This window comes from Hypomesus transpacificus, chromosome 23, assembly GCF_021917145.1.
Source record: "Hypomesus transpacificus isolate Combined female chromosome 23, fHypTra1, whole genome shotgun sequence".
Classification (NCBI taxonomy): Eukaryota; Metazoa; Chordata; class Actinopteri; order Osmeriformes; family Osmeridae; genus Hypomesus; species Hypomesus transpacificus.
This window is the reverse complement of record NC_061082.1, coordinates 19,425,629-19,438,917: the sequence shown is the minus strand read 5'-3', so window position 1 is coordinate 19,438,917 and position 13,289 is coordinate 19,425,629. Positions and strand designations below refer to the sequence as shown.

The 13,289-nt window shown below is 54.2% G+C and overlaps 1 protein-coding gene across 1 annotated transcript in view; it reads left to right on the top strand.

The window, feature by feature from the left end:
• Positions 1-13,289, top strand: part of ubr3 (ubiquitin protein ligase E3 component n-recognin 3) — a 41,562-nt gene that overhangs the window by 24,830 nt on the left and 3,443 nt on the right. The window contains exons 31-38 of the mRNA XM_047046899.1: positions 1,093-1,178; positions 4,478-4,583; positions 7,752-7,852; positions 9,540-9,664; positions 10,699-10,806; positions 11,115-11,240; positions 11,675-11,854; positions 13,078-13,284. Of these exons, the coding sequence (XP_046902855.1) occupies positions 1,093-1,178; positions 4,478-4,583; positions 7,752-7,852; positions 9,540-9,664; positions 10,699-10,806; positions 11,115-11,240; positions 11,675-11,854; positions 13,078-13,284 (1,039 nt within the window). The remainder of the gene's footprint in view (positions 1-1,092; positions 1,179-4,477; positions 4,584-7,751; positions 7,853-9,539; positions 9,665-10,698; positions 10,807-11,114; positions 11,241-11,674; positions 11,855-13,077; positions 13,285-13,289) is intronic.

Here is a 13,289-nt window from a genome sequence, read left to right as displayed (position 1 = left end):
TGCCTCTGAAGTTCAGTGAACAGCAAATTGCCTGAGGAGTGGAACGTTCCCCTGTCACAGGGGAGGGTGGAACGTTGCTCTGTCACAGGGCAGGGTGGAACGTTCCTCTGTCACAGGAGAGGGTGGAACGTTCCCCTGTCACAGGGCAGGGTGGAACGTTCCCCTGTCACAGGGCTAGGGTGGAACGTTCCCCTGTCACAGGGCTAGGGTGGAACATTCCCCTGTCACAGGGCTATAGGGTGTAACGTTCCCCTGTCACAGGGCAGGGTGTAACGTTCCCCTGTCACAGGGCAGGGTGGAACGTTCCCCTGTCACAGGGCTAGGGTGGAACGTTCCCCTGTCACAGGGCTAGGGTGGAACGTTCCCCTGTCACAGGGCTAGGGTGGAACGTTCCCCTGTCACAGGGTTAGGGTTATCAGCAGCAGCCAGATGGAGCTTGGGAGCGGCTGCATTATCTATGTGAAATTGCTTTTTCTCACAGGAAGCCCAGGGATTTGCCCCCCTCCCTCCCCCCCCCCCCCCCCCTAGGAGGCTGGGGTTGACGGCAGAATAAAAACAGATCTTGTTCAGTCTAATTTTAGTAACACCTATCTGCTCCCCAGATCCATTTATTATGTTTTGGTTTTTGCCTAATTTCATCACCGTTTGGCCGTGGAAATTGAAATGTGACGTGAAAGGTGTTTGGCTATGCATAGGAAATCCACAGCTGGGATTATACACGGAAACAGATTGGATGCTAAAGGCCCATATTGTACAGGATCTCAGCCTTGGAAATGCTGTCTGGTATTGACAAAACAACAAATGATGCATAACAGGTTTGACTAGAGATTGTCTTTTGTATGGATCTTGCTGAATGTAAATAAACCATAAATTAGGCTGTCAGTATCCTGGTTGTGTGACTTGTTTAGATTGTCTGTTCATCAGCTGGATGTTCTAAGTCCTGATCGTAGGTTATTACAGGTTTTGGAAGTCCGACTGTTATTCACTGTTTCTCAATTTGAATGGTCCTCCTGCTACCTTGTGTGTCGTGTGTGTGTTTGTCAGGGACTGCTGTACGTATCGCCTAACAGGGATGTGTGTGTGTTTCCTCAGGACCAACCTGGAGCTGGAGCTGGTGCATCGTGGGGGGAACCTGTGTTCAGGAGGAGCCAGTGCTGCAGCCAAGCGCTCCTGCCTCAGTCAGTACCCCCCACCCCTCCCCCAACACTAACGTGACCCCAACATGACCTAACCCTGTCAGTCAGTACCTCCCCAACCCCAACATGACCTAACCCTAACATGACTAACCTAACATAACCCTGTCAGTCAGTACCTCCCCAACACTAACATGACCCCAACATAACCCTAACATAACCCTAGCCCTGTCTGTCAGCACCCGTCCCTCCACACCTCCATCACAGGGCTGCATCTGTGTCACTGCAGGGATCTTTACCTCCTGTACCAACTGTGTCGGGGCCCCTGTGTCGGGGGCCCTGTGTCGGGGGCCCTGTGTCGGGGGCCCTGTGTCGGGGCCCTGGTCATTTGAATTTTCTTTCTCTTGAGGCTTGACTGTTTTTCATACTCCGGCTGAGATGGAAGGCGCTGGTCCATGCGAACCGAGGGACCGTTTGTAAAACTGTCGATTAACTGAAGGAGAGACGAGGTCCCATGTGAGCCGGCTGGCTAAACCAAGCGGACAAACGGGTCAAGTGGTGTTTTTAGTTGATTGTGATGCAGGTTCTGGCCAGGTGGAGAGGGAGGGGGAGGAGGGTGGAGACTGAGTGATGGAGCTGTCTGGAGGTGTGTCTGGTCCCTGTGACACAGATGTGCTAATGACAGCCTCAGGTGGTGGAGTGGGGAGGCACTCACGGGCAGAGCGTCCCACGAGGCCTCTGGAATGTTTACCTGAGCCAGTGAGCTGGTTTTCGACGTTCTGCCGTTTTTTATTTCCTTTTTGCACTTTAAAGTCACATCTCGAAAGACGATTCCACTCGTCACCCGGAACCTTCCTTTGTGACGAGACGAGCGAGGCCCATTTTCTCTGTCTGTTTAATTAGTCTGTTTAGTGGCGATAAATTTGAAGCACTCGCTGCCCCGTGGAATGGCCTGTCATCCTTGAGTGGGGCAAAAGAGATTTCACGCTGGAGGTACGCCATTTTCTGAGCTACATTAACCGTGTAGCCGTGCTGGCGGCCAAATTTACTCAGTTGCAGAACATTAGTGTTCCTTCCTCATAGGAGACGGGTTATGGAGGGGAACGGCAGACATGCGCTAACCACCAACACCCCAGGGGGCATCCTGAGCCTGCATCCCACGAGGCACTGCTTCTGCCAGTTAGCTGATGAAGGGGGGGGGGGGGGCTGGAGAGGGGGGCTGGCTGGCAGTGCCTCGTGTTAAATCAGCTGTGCACGGCAGACCCTTCAAGTAGTCCGGTCAGCCGAGCAGCGAGGGTTAGAATGTGCTTAGCAGTCTCGGGATCTCACCGCGTCAGAGAAGGATATGTAGCGTGCTAGGAGGTAGCGTGCTAGGAGGTAGCGTGCTAGGAGGTAGCGTGCTAGGAGGTAGCGTGCTAGGATGTAGGGTGCTGGGAGGTAGCGTGCTAGGATGTAGGGTGCTAGGAGGTAGGGTGCTAGGAGGTAGCGTCCTTGGAGGTAGGGTGTTAGGAGGTAGCGTGCTAGGAGGTAGGGTGCTAGGAGGTAGGGTGCTAGGAGGTAGGGTGCTAGGAGGTAGCGTGCTAGGATGTAGGGTGCTAGGAGGTAGCGTGCTAGGAGGAAGGGTGCTAGGAGGTAGCGTGCTAGGAGGTAGCGTGCTAGGATGTAGGGTGCTAGGAGGTAGGGTGCTAGGAGGTAGCGTGCTAGGAGGTAGCGTGCTAGGAGGTAGGGTGCTAGGAGGTAGGGTGCTAGGAGGTAGGGTGCTAGGAGGTAGGGTGTTAGGAGGTAGCGTGCTAGGAGGTAGGGTGTTAGTAGGTAGGGTGCTAGGAGGTAGCGTGCTAGGAGGTAGGGTGCTAGGAGGTAGCGTGCTAGGAGGAAGGGTGCTAGGAGGTAGGGTGCTAGGAGGTAGGGTGCTAGGAGGTAGCGTGCTAGGAGGTAGGGTGCTAGGAGGTAGGGTGCTAGGAGGTAGGGTGCTAGGAGGTAGCGTGCTAGGAGGCAGCGTGCTAGGAGGTAGGGTGCTAGGAGGTAGGGTGCTAGGAGGTAGGGTGCTAGGAGGTAGGGTGCTAGGAGGTAGGGTGCTAGGAGGTAGCGTCCTTGGAGGTAGGGTGCTAGGATGTAGGGTCCTTGGAGGTAGCGTCCTTGGAGGTAGCGTCCTTGGAGGTAGGGTGCTAGGAGGTAGGGTGCTAGGAGGTAGGGTGATAGGAGGTAGGGTGCTAGGAGGTAGGTGACTGTTGACAATTTTAAAGAGTGCTTGTCCACACGGGGGGTGGATCAGGGCACGGGGCGGGAGCTGTAATAGGATGCCGAGCCAGATGGATATCAGGGGGCTGAAGGCGTCTGTGATGCTGCTGTCAGAGCGTGGGGAGCTGCAGGCTGGGGGCAGCATGGAGGACTGATAGGGAGGCGTCACTGTGCCCTGCGGGGGGTCCGGCCAGGGGCTGCTGGGCTTCCGCCAGGCCGCGGGGCAGGGACTACTGCCGGGACACAGGTCCTGCTGACTGCTGTCATGGTCCCCCTCCCTCCTGTGGAGGAACTCCGTTTGACAGAACAGCAGAGCTGCTTTTCAGCTAGCGTTGTGGTGCGGTGTGCACATATTCAACCTGTAGAGGGCAGTGTTGGTTTAGGTTTCAGCTAGCCAACTGAAATGGAAGTCAATATTGCAGCACTGGTTGTGAATGTATTGTTTTGGTGCATTACAGATGTGTCATAACTCTCTGGCAAACAGCAAATCCACTGGTGTGTGTGGATTGTAGGTTTGTTGACACGAGGTTAGGATTTGTAATGCGTGTGTTCTTGGTTCTGTTTTGGTGTACTGGTATCTGATGCAGGCATGCTCTCGTTCTTCAACCCGTGATTGAATGTTTTCAAAAAATATTAAAAATAGGAATTAGCTAAGTCCTCTTCTGAAGTCAAATTTTTCACTCTAGCTTTAATCGCCGTTCATGTGAACCACAGCTATAACAGGAAAGTAGGTTAATTTGTTTTTGAGCTATTAAGATAAAGTGAAGACATGGTTCAGAAGGGAACACGTTTTCTTTCATAACGTCCTTTCACAAGGGTGACGTCTGATCTGTGTATCTCTCCTTGTCTTTGTCTCTCTCCTGCTCAGTCCTCAGTGTCCAGTCTCTCTGGTTAGCTCAAGTTGTGTTTCCATTCTGTCATACTCTTAACATGCTTTTTATGAAGCGTTTTCAACACATACAGCTCTCCTCTGCCATTCCAGGTCTGTGTGAGGGAGTGTTAGCATGTTTAAAAGACAGTAACGTGTGTGTTAACATGTCTAGAAGACAGTAGCGTGTGTGTGTTAGCATGTTTAGAAGACAGTAACGTGTTTTCTTGTCTTCCAGACCAGCTGTTCCATGTGTTGAACATGCACATGCGTCTGTACAGCATCGACTCTGCATACAACCCCTGGAACCGGCTCACCCAGATCACCCACTGCAGAGAGGCAGAGTGAGTGGCCTCCCCCCTTAGCCTCTACCTCCACCCCCAGCCTCTACCTCCACCCCCAGCCTCTACCTCCACCCCCAGCCTCTACCTCCACCCTCAGCCTTTACCTCCCCCCCTCAGCCTCTACCTCCACCCTCAGCCTCTACCTCCACCCCCAGCCTCTACCTCCACCCCCAGCCTCTAACTCCCCCCTTAGCCTCTACCTCCACCCTCAGCCTTTACCTCCCCCCTCAGCCTCTACCTCCACCCCCAGCCTCTACCTCCCCCCTTAGCCTCTACCTCCACCCTCAGCCTTTACCTCCCCCCTCAGCCTCTACCTCCACCCCCAGCCTCTACCTCCACCCCCAGCCTCTACCTCCCCCCATAGCCTCTACCTCCACCCTCAGCCTTTACCTCCCCCCTCAGCCTCTACCTCCACCCCCAGCCTCTACCTCCCCCCTTAGCCTCTACCTCCACCCTCAGCCTTTACCTCCCCCCTCAGCCTCTACCTCCACCCCCAGCCTCTACCTCCACCCCCAGCCTCTACCTCCCCCCTTAGCCTCTACCTCCACCCTCAGCCTTTACCTCCCCCCTTAGCCTCTACCTCCACCCCCAGCCTCTACCTCCCCCCTTAGCCTCTACCTCCACCCCCAGCCTCTACCTCCACCCCCAGCCTCTACCTCCCCCCTTAGCCTCTACCTCCACCCCCAGCCCCTACCTCCACCCCTAGCCTCTACCTCCCCCCTTAGCCTCTACCTCCACCCCCAGCCCCTACCTCCACCTCTACCTCCACCCTCAGCCTCCGCCCTTAGCCTTCGCCACACCTCACTCTCTTGACACAGCCTTCCTCCAGCTTCGCCCTCCAGCCTCCACAAGCACTGCTGTCTTGTTGCACTCACACACACACACACACACCCAGGGTAATCACAGTGCCACTCTTCCCTCTCTCTAAACACTACCATTTCCTCCTGGCTCTTAACAGCTTTTCCTTCCAGACAAAGAGGAGCTAAAAACAGAGTAGGGGCCGTGTGTGGTTGCCATAGATACCAATAATTGCCGCATCTGGCAAATTACCGGCTGCTCCACAGAGAGCGAAACGACCCTGTCACAATCACTGCACCGGGAATAGCCTGCACGGCGTACCGCCAGAGTACCGTCAGAGTACAGCCATGTCTGCCGGCCTGCCTTCACAGCACGCTGCTCTGGAGCCTAAGGACGTTTACCAGAGGGTCCTGCCTCATCTCTCCCTGCCCTCACCCCTCCCTGCCTCACCCCTCCCTGCCTCACCCCTCCCTGCCTCACCCCTCCCTGCCTCACCCCTCCCTGCCCTCACCCCTCCCTGCCTTATCCCCCTCCCTGCCTCACCCCTCCCTGCCTCACCCCTCCCTGCCCTCATCCATCCCTGCTTCACCCCTCCATGCCCTCACCCCTCCATGCCCTCACCCCTCCCTGCCTCACCCCTCCCTGCCCTCACCCCTCCCTGCCCTCACCCCTCCCTGCCCTCACCCCTCCCTGCCTCACCCCTCCCTGCCCTCACCCCTCCATGCCCTCACCCCTCCATGCCCTCACCCCTCCCTGCCTCACCCCTCCCTGCCTCACCCCTCCCTGCCCTCACCCCTCCCTGCCCTCACCCCTCCCTGCCCTCACCCCTCCCTGCCCTCACCCCTCCCTGCCTCATCCCTCCCTGCCTCACCCCTCCATGCCCACACCCCTCCCTGCCCTCACCCCTCCCTGCCCTCACCCCTCCCTGCCTCACCCCTCCATGCCCACACCCCTCCCTGCCCTCACCCCTCCCTGCCCTCACCCCTCCCTGCTTCACCCCTCCATGCCCTCACCCCTCCATGCCCTCACCCCTCCCTGCCTCACCCCTCCCTGCCTCACCCCTCCCTGCCTCACCCCTCCCTGCCTCATCCCTCCCTGCCTCATCCCCCCCCTGTCTCACCCCTCCCTGCCTCACCCCTCCCTGCCTCATCCCCCCCCTGTCTCACCCCTCCCTGCCTCACCCCTCCCTGCCCTCATCCCTCCCTGCCTCATCCCCCCCTGTCTCACCCCTCCCTGCCTCACCCCTCCCTGCCTCACTAACTGTGAGGGGGATTTATTTTTGTGTGTGTCAAATGTGCTTTTAGCGGTCAATACCGTTCTATTGTCAAGATTCACATTCTGAAGTGTTGCCAGCGAACCGCTCGTATAACTCTCAGCGCTGTTAGGCGGGCTAACGAGCTCTCCTGTTCCTGTTAGCGGTGGAAGACAGCGCTCGTACCTGTTACTGCTGAAACACCTGCAGCCAGGCAGGGCTCTCACTGGAGCACTCTGCTGGTAAAAATACCTTGTTAGGGATATTAGAAGGATCTGCAGTCATTGGTGTCCTCGGGCAGTCTGGGTGCTCTATTTAAATAGGGAGGGGGAGGGAGGGAGAGGGGAGGGAGGGGCCTGTGACCTAGACACACTTTTATTTCATTCATTTTAAAGGATGTGTAAATGTTGAATACATAGTTTCATGGAGCGATAGTGTTTTTTCAAAGCTGACTAATTCATGAGTCATTTCAGTTTGTCTGGGATAATTGAATAGCTGAACGGTGCCAGTACATTTGTCTGGTGGGATGGTGATGGTGCCGTGGAGGAGCGGTTTTCGTCCCCGTGCTGCAAATGTAACCAGAGAGTGCCTTCAGAATGGAAGGTATTATCCTCTAAGTGCCTTTCACCTCCTATGGAACCCTGGCTAGCGAGCGCAAGCTCTCTGAGGGAAGTCAGAAAAAGGAGGGGGAAAGCCATGTAAACGGAGTTGGCAGTCGACAACACTGTGTAGGGTATCTGCTGCGGCATTAAGGAAGTAGGTCAGACGTATGAGAGGGCTGTGCTGTGCCTGTCTACAGCTGCATGAAGGGCTGAAGTGGAGAGTCCTAGTGGAGACCTGGGAGTCGATCTTTGTTTAGGCCACTTTAATTGTGCCCTACCGTCATGGAGGCCTTTGCATTTTGCTCCTATGAATAAACACGGTCTACATTCTTTCATGTTGTGGACGTAACCTGGCGTGTGTACCCCCAATGCCCCAATAAACGTATTTAAGTCTCACTGCACCTAGTTTCCAAGGGTATAACATGTTATATGATGACATGTTATGATGACTGTGTGTGTGTATTGGTGTGTGTGTGTGTATTGATGACTTTGTGTGTGTGTGTGTGTCCTCCACAGCGGCCTGGATGAAGAGCGTCCGGAGGTTCCCATGCTGTTCCGAGACGTCCCCTCCCTCCTGATCATCTTCGTGTTGACCATGCCCCAGCCGCTACGCAAAGGTTCTCTCTCTCTCTCTCTCTCTCTCTCTCTCTCTCTCTCTCTCTCTCTCTCTCTCTCTCTCGTTCTGTTCTTCAGGCCTGAGGGGTTGGGGGGAGAGGGAGGGAGGGAGGAAGGAAGGAGTGAGGTAGGGAGGGAGGTGGGGGGTAGGTCTGTCAGGGGCCAGGCCCACGGTGACAGAGCCATTACCAGACCTAATCATGAGCGAGCACAGCGCGGGCCAGGTTCCTCAGCCTTATCCTGGGTGGCCGGGGGTGAGGAGCAGGGTGACTTGGCCCTGGTGTCTCCTTCACGTGCCCTTCATCTCCAGACAGGCAGTGGCTGTTAGGATCTCCTGCTGCTCAGGCCCCCCTCACGGGGGTGGGGGTGGTGGTGGGTGGAGTTTGAGGGAAGAGGAGGAGAAGGGAGGGGGTGGAGGGCAAGAGGGAGCGGTGGGTGTAGGGAGGGGGTTGGTAGGAGGCCAGGGCTGGGTGGAGGGAGGGGTGGAGGCAGGGAGGGCCACACTTGCCGATGCCCAAACGGCAGCAAACACGTTTAATGGGGGACGGGGTCGTACAAAGCTGATCATTTCCGTGATGACTGAACCGGTTGAACCCAGGAGAAACCCTGGTGCCTGAAGATGTGAACATGAAATCAGCCGAGGCAGTCATGGAAGACCCTCCACAGCGGAGGACGTGACGGAGGCTCAGGAAGCTCAGGGCCTCAAAGCTGCTGTGGTGGAACTCACTAGTATCATCACAGAGTAGGACGACAGCAGAGCAGTTTCAGGGAGAGGCTGTGCCTGTGATGTCGTTTCTCTGCAGCTAAGACTGTCCTCTATCGACAGACAACCCCCCTCCCACACACACACACCTCTTCAGAGGCTGCCAGGGAAAACCGCACTCAATGTCTCATTAGCCTTTAAATAGACTTTGTATCTTTTTCCATTCCAAATTGATTAAAGCCAAAAATAAGCATCATTACAGCACTCATTGTGAGATCAAGGATTGATTTTTTTTGATCGACATTGGTATGAGAGACGGGTGTGAACAGTGTTTCATTAACGTTCCGGGCATGGGGAGCGGAGGCGTGGCCAGGCCTGGGATTGGGCGAGGACAGCAGGGTGGAGGCGTGGCCAGGCCTGGGATTGGGCAAGGACAGCAGGGTGGAGGCGTGGCCAGGCCCTATAATGACCCTACACCTCGTCCTTCACGGCAGTAAAGGTGTTTGTGTGTGCTTTTAATGCAACGCTGTCACACGAGACAATGAGCTGTTGCAGTGGACCTGTCACTAGGGTTCTCTTGGGAAAGGGGGGGGGGGGGGGGGGGGGTGGTGTGTGTGTGATAATGGAGCTCATTGTGTCACTGTCCGTTCTAAACCAGGAACTGTCCCTCATCACACCTCCCACCTGGAAGACTCCGCTAATCACCTCCCTGTGTTTGATGAACCTTTTCAAACACGGAGCAGGGAAATACACATGTCCCTGGCAAATAGACCTGACTTAGTGGGCTCCACCCAAGACAAGCTTATCCACCTGTTTAAGGGGCTCTCCTTTTAAAAGGGTCCCTTAAACTCCAATTGGTTCTCTATATCCCGAGAAATGTACTTTTATTGTATGTAAACAGTAAACGCATAATGCACTGTATGGACTTTGAGGCTCCTTGCTAAATGTCAGTGTTGAGTGTGTAACGTGTGTTGTTCCTCATGTAGAACACTTCCTGTGTGTGGTGAGGATGCTGTATAACCTGCTGTATGCCCAGGCCCTGGCTGCCCTGTCAGGCAGGTTCAGCCCCGAGGAGAGGCAGGCCTGGAGCACGGCTGGAGCCCTCAAGAAGGTACCACAGAGCGCCTCCCTCTGCCTCACCCCACCCCCTGCCTCCCTCTGCCTCTCCCCAGGCCTCACACTTCCCTGTCACACTCACGTGTGTGTGTGTGTTTCTGCCTTTGTTGCTTCTCCCTTCTCTCAATGCACAACCATATTAAATTGCTGTATTTGATTTCTGCTTGGAGATCGAATAAGCTATTACAGTCTTTCTTTATGTTGTATGTGAGGCAGAGAGTATCGATCTTCATTATCAGTGAACGTGTGATTGCCGGCCAGCGCACCATTAATTGGCTATTCGTCTTCAGCCTATTAAATCTGTATTAGTGAGTGGCTGGTTTGAATGTCAGTGGACAAATAGCAAAATCTCTGCCTTAAGGATGTTGCCATCTATTATCCAGGCACGACTGAATATCCCCCCTTGCCAGGGCCTCAACAATGCAGCCCTCGCTGTCATTAAGACACACGTCAAATCCTTATTGTTAACACCGTCCATATTTGGAAGGATGTCGTCGTATTTAAATTGCGCGAGATAAAAGAAGGCGGCAAGTTTCAGAGCCTAGATCAGAGCCCAGAGGAAGGAAATCCAGAGACATTAAATTCCTCTTCTATAAATCTTTGACAGAGGACGCCAGGCTAGATAAGAGGCTGCTGTTCTAAATTCCAGCACCGTCAACTTGATGAATGCCAGCAGCTTTTCCCCATATCAAATATTAGTCAAACCAGTTGAATTTTTTATCAGGACACGCATTCGGTAATGTCTCTGTGCTTATCGACGGTCAGATATTTTATTGCATGAAAAGAATTATTGCGCACCAGGCTCACTCTGCATAAATTATCATATTATACAGCGCAGCCCATTGTTGTCAGATAGACTGAGTGCTTAGGGAGACACCGGGACACAATTCTCACACTATTTCCAGAACTTTACAATGGATCATCTAAAACTCACTGGGGTGTTGCTTTGGTTGGAAATCTGTACGATCCCTGAGCAGCTAATCTTCATTTAGTCCTAAACTGTTTCATATGGTTACCTTACACCTCCAGAATGCAGCCAACGCTGAGCAGTGCAGCGAAGCCCTTCTCGGCCACGTCATCGCTGAGCTGTCCAGCGAGAGGAGTGTGTATGACGTCAACCTGGAGGAACCGTCCATGGTAAGTCTCTCGCAGTTCGAACAAACCATTTTAAGAACTGCTTGGAGATATTCTGATCCAGTAACCCGCAAACACAGAACTAGGCCTCCTCTATCACTGCATCTCTCCTGGTGGCTAATCCACTAGTCTGTACATCCCCCCCCCCCCCCCCTGTCTTCCTATTTTCTCTTGCATGATGAATTGTCCATTACCTAGAGCCACAATGGTTAGATATCCCCAGTCCTCCAGGAGAGAGATATACATCACCCCATTATCAGCCAGCTGTTCCCAGGTTATTGATGAGGCGTCACTGCGCTTGCCTTCCCCAGCTGAGCTCCAGCGTGTGGTCGCCCCAGTCCATGGAGTACAGCCTCCAGCAGTTCTGTCTGCCCTTCCTGCGTCTCTCCTGCCTGCTGCAGCACCACCTGTACGGGGACCACCTGTCCGGCTGCCCGGTACGTCTCCACGGCCGGCCCTGTCTGCTCCGGCCCTGTCTGCTCCTGCCCTGTCTGCTCCGGCCCTGTCTGCTCCGGCCCTGTCTGCTCCGGCCCTGTCTGCTCCGGCCCTGTCTGCTCCGGCCCTGTCTGCTCCTGCCCTGGCAGGGTCACCTGGGAGGCCTGTCCCACAAGCTCCCCAGGCCCCACCTCCTAACACAACGACTGTTCTGCTTTTAAATGTCGATGTGTTCCAAACCCACCGATGAAATCAGTTTAACAGAGGTCATCTAACACCTGGAGCGTTTTATATACGTTCAGCTCATGAGAGTGGACTTGTATATAAACGCTCTGCAAGTCAAATAAACACCACAGGTGTTCCATTCCCTCTAAGAAACCCTAACCAGATGGAGGTGATGTTGATTTCCTCCTGGTCTGTCTGTGTGTGTCCTCAGGAGGATAAGGAGTTCTCCTCCCTGGCCGTGTGTCTGGGGCTCCTAGCCCCCGGCCCCCAGGCCTCCAACCCCATCACCAGTGCCTCCTGTCTGGAGTGGGCGGTGGGAGCCTTCCCCCTGATGACCCAGTGGTGCTCCGAGGTCACCGGGCTGTCCGACACCCAGGCCGAGCAGTCCTTGGTGAGCTTGTGCACTTCACCCACACCACGGCAACCAGGTTCACCCACACCACGGCAACCAAGTTCACCCACACCACGGCAACCAAGTTCAGCTTCACCACGACAACCAGGTTCAGCCTCACCACGGCAACCAGGTTCACCCACACCACGGCAACCAAGTTCAGCTTCACCACGACAACCAGGTTCAGCCTCACCACGGCAACCAAGTTTACGCTCACCACGGCAACCAGGCACCCAGATGCCTCCAGAGCTCCCACTGGGATGTCGATCAGCATTTTAGCCTCGTGTAGAAGACGCTCCTGGTTTTCAGCCTGGGCTGGGCTGGAAGCTGAGCCTTGGAGAGTTATGGCGGTACAAGTCAGGCGTTCCTCGGCCTGCTTTGTCATTCAGCGTTGACCTTTGAATGCCGTACATCACTCGATGAGAACTCTGTGTTTTGATCGTCCGTTTGGATTGTTTCCACACTCCTCCTGGACGGTCACTTGTTATTTATGATCCCAGAGACGAGCTGAATGACAGGAGAAGGCGCAGCACAGCAGCAGATAACAGGAAGATTCATTCAATTCAAGGCGAAATAAAAGTCGCGATTTTATCTTTTCTTTTTTTTTTTTATAGCTAGTAGCTAGCTTATCTATTTCTATTTGTGTTTTGTGGTAAGTAGATGATGCAAAAGCGTTGATATGTTGCAGTGACGTCCTGCAGTGAAATCCGTAGACGTCCCCTGCTTCTAGTGGCAGTGGAGATCTGAGCAGTGGTCAGCCTGATTAGTGGTGACTCAGGCCTCATTAAAGCAGAGCAGAGAGGAGCCCAAGCACACTGAGGCATCATGGGTAATAAAGAGGACGTCTGGTGGGATTTAGCGCTGATGTTCAGTGATTGACAGATCCTGTAGTAGACACTGTGCTCCTCCGGGCTAGGGGTGTTGTAGGTTACACCCGGGTCCAGTTCGCCAGTGTCTCCAATGCTTCAACCATGCTAACCCAAACCAGAACGGCTCTGTGTACGTCTGTTAAAGGTTACTCAAAAAATATATATATTGACGTTGTTATACAGAATAATAAATCCTGTTGTGATGGGTCTCTCCTACCTCAGACTAACCATAACCACTGTGTACAGCAGTCAAAGGTTACTCAAGACATCATTACATTTACAGTACGACATACAATATTTGTGCTTTGCCATAATAATAATAATAAATCTGTTTTTGTGACTGGTCTCTCCTAGACCCTGCTAGTCCAGGACCCTCAATGGGCACCCCCCCATCTCCTGCAGCTCCCTGACAACTACAACACCATCTTCCAACACTACCACAGGAAGGCCTGCTCCGCCTGCAAGAAGGTGCCAAAGGACCCCGCCCTGTGCCTCGTCTGCGGGGCCTTCGTCTGCCTCAAGGGCCTGTGCTGCAAGCAGCAGGGCATCTGTGAATGTGTTTTGGT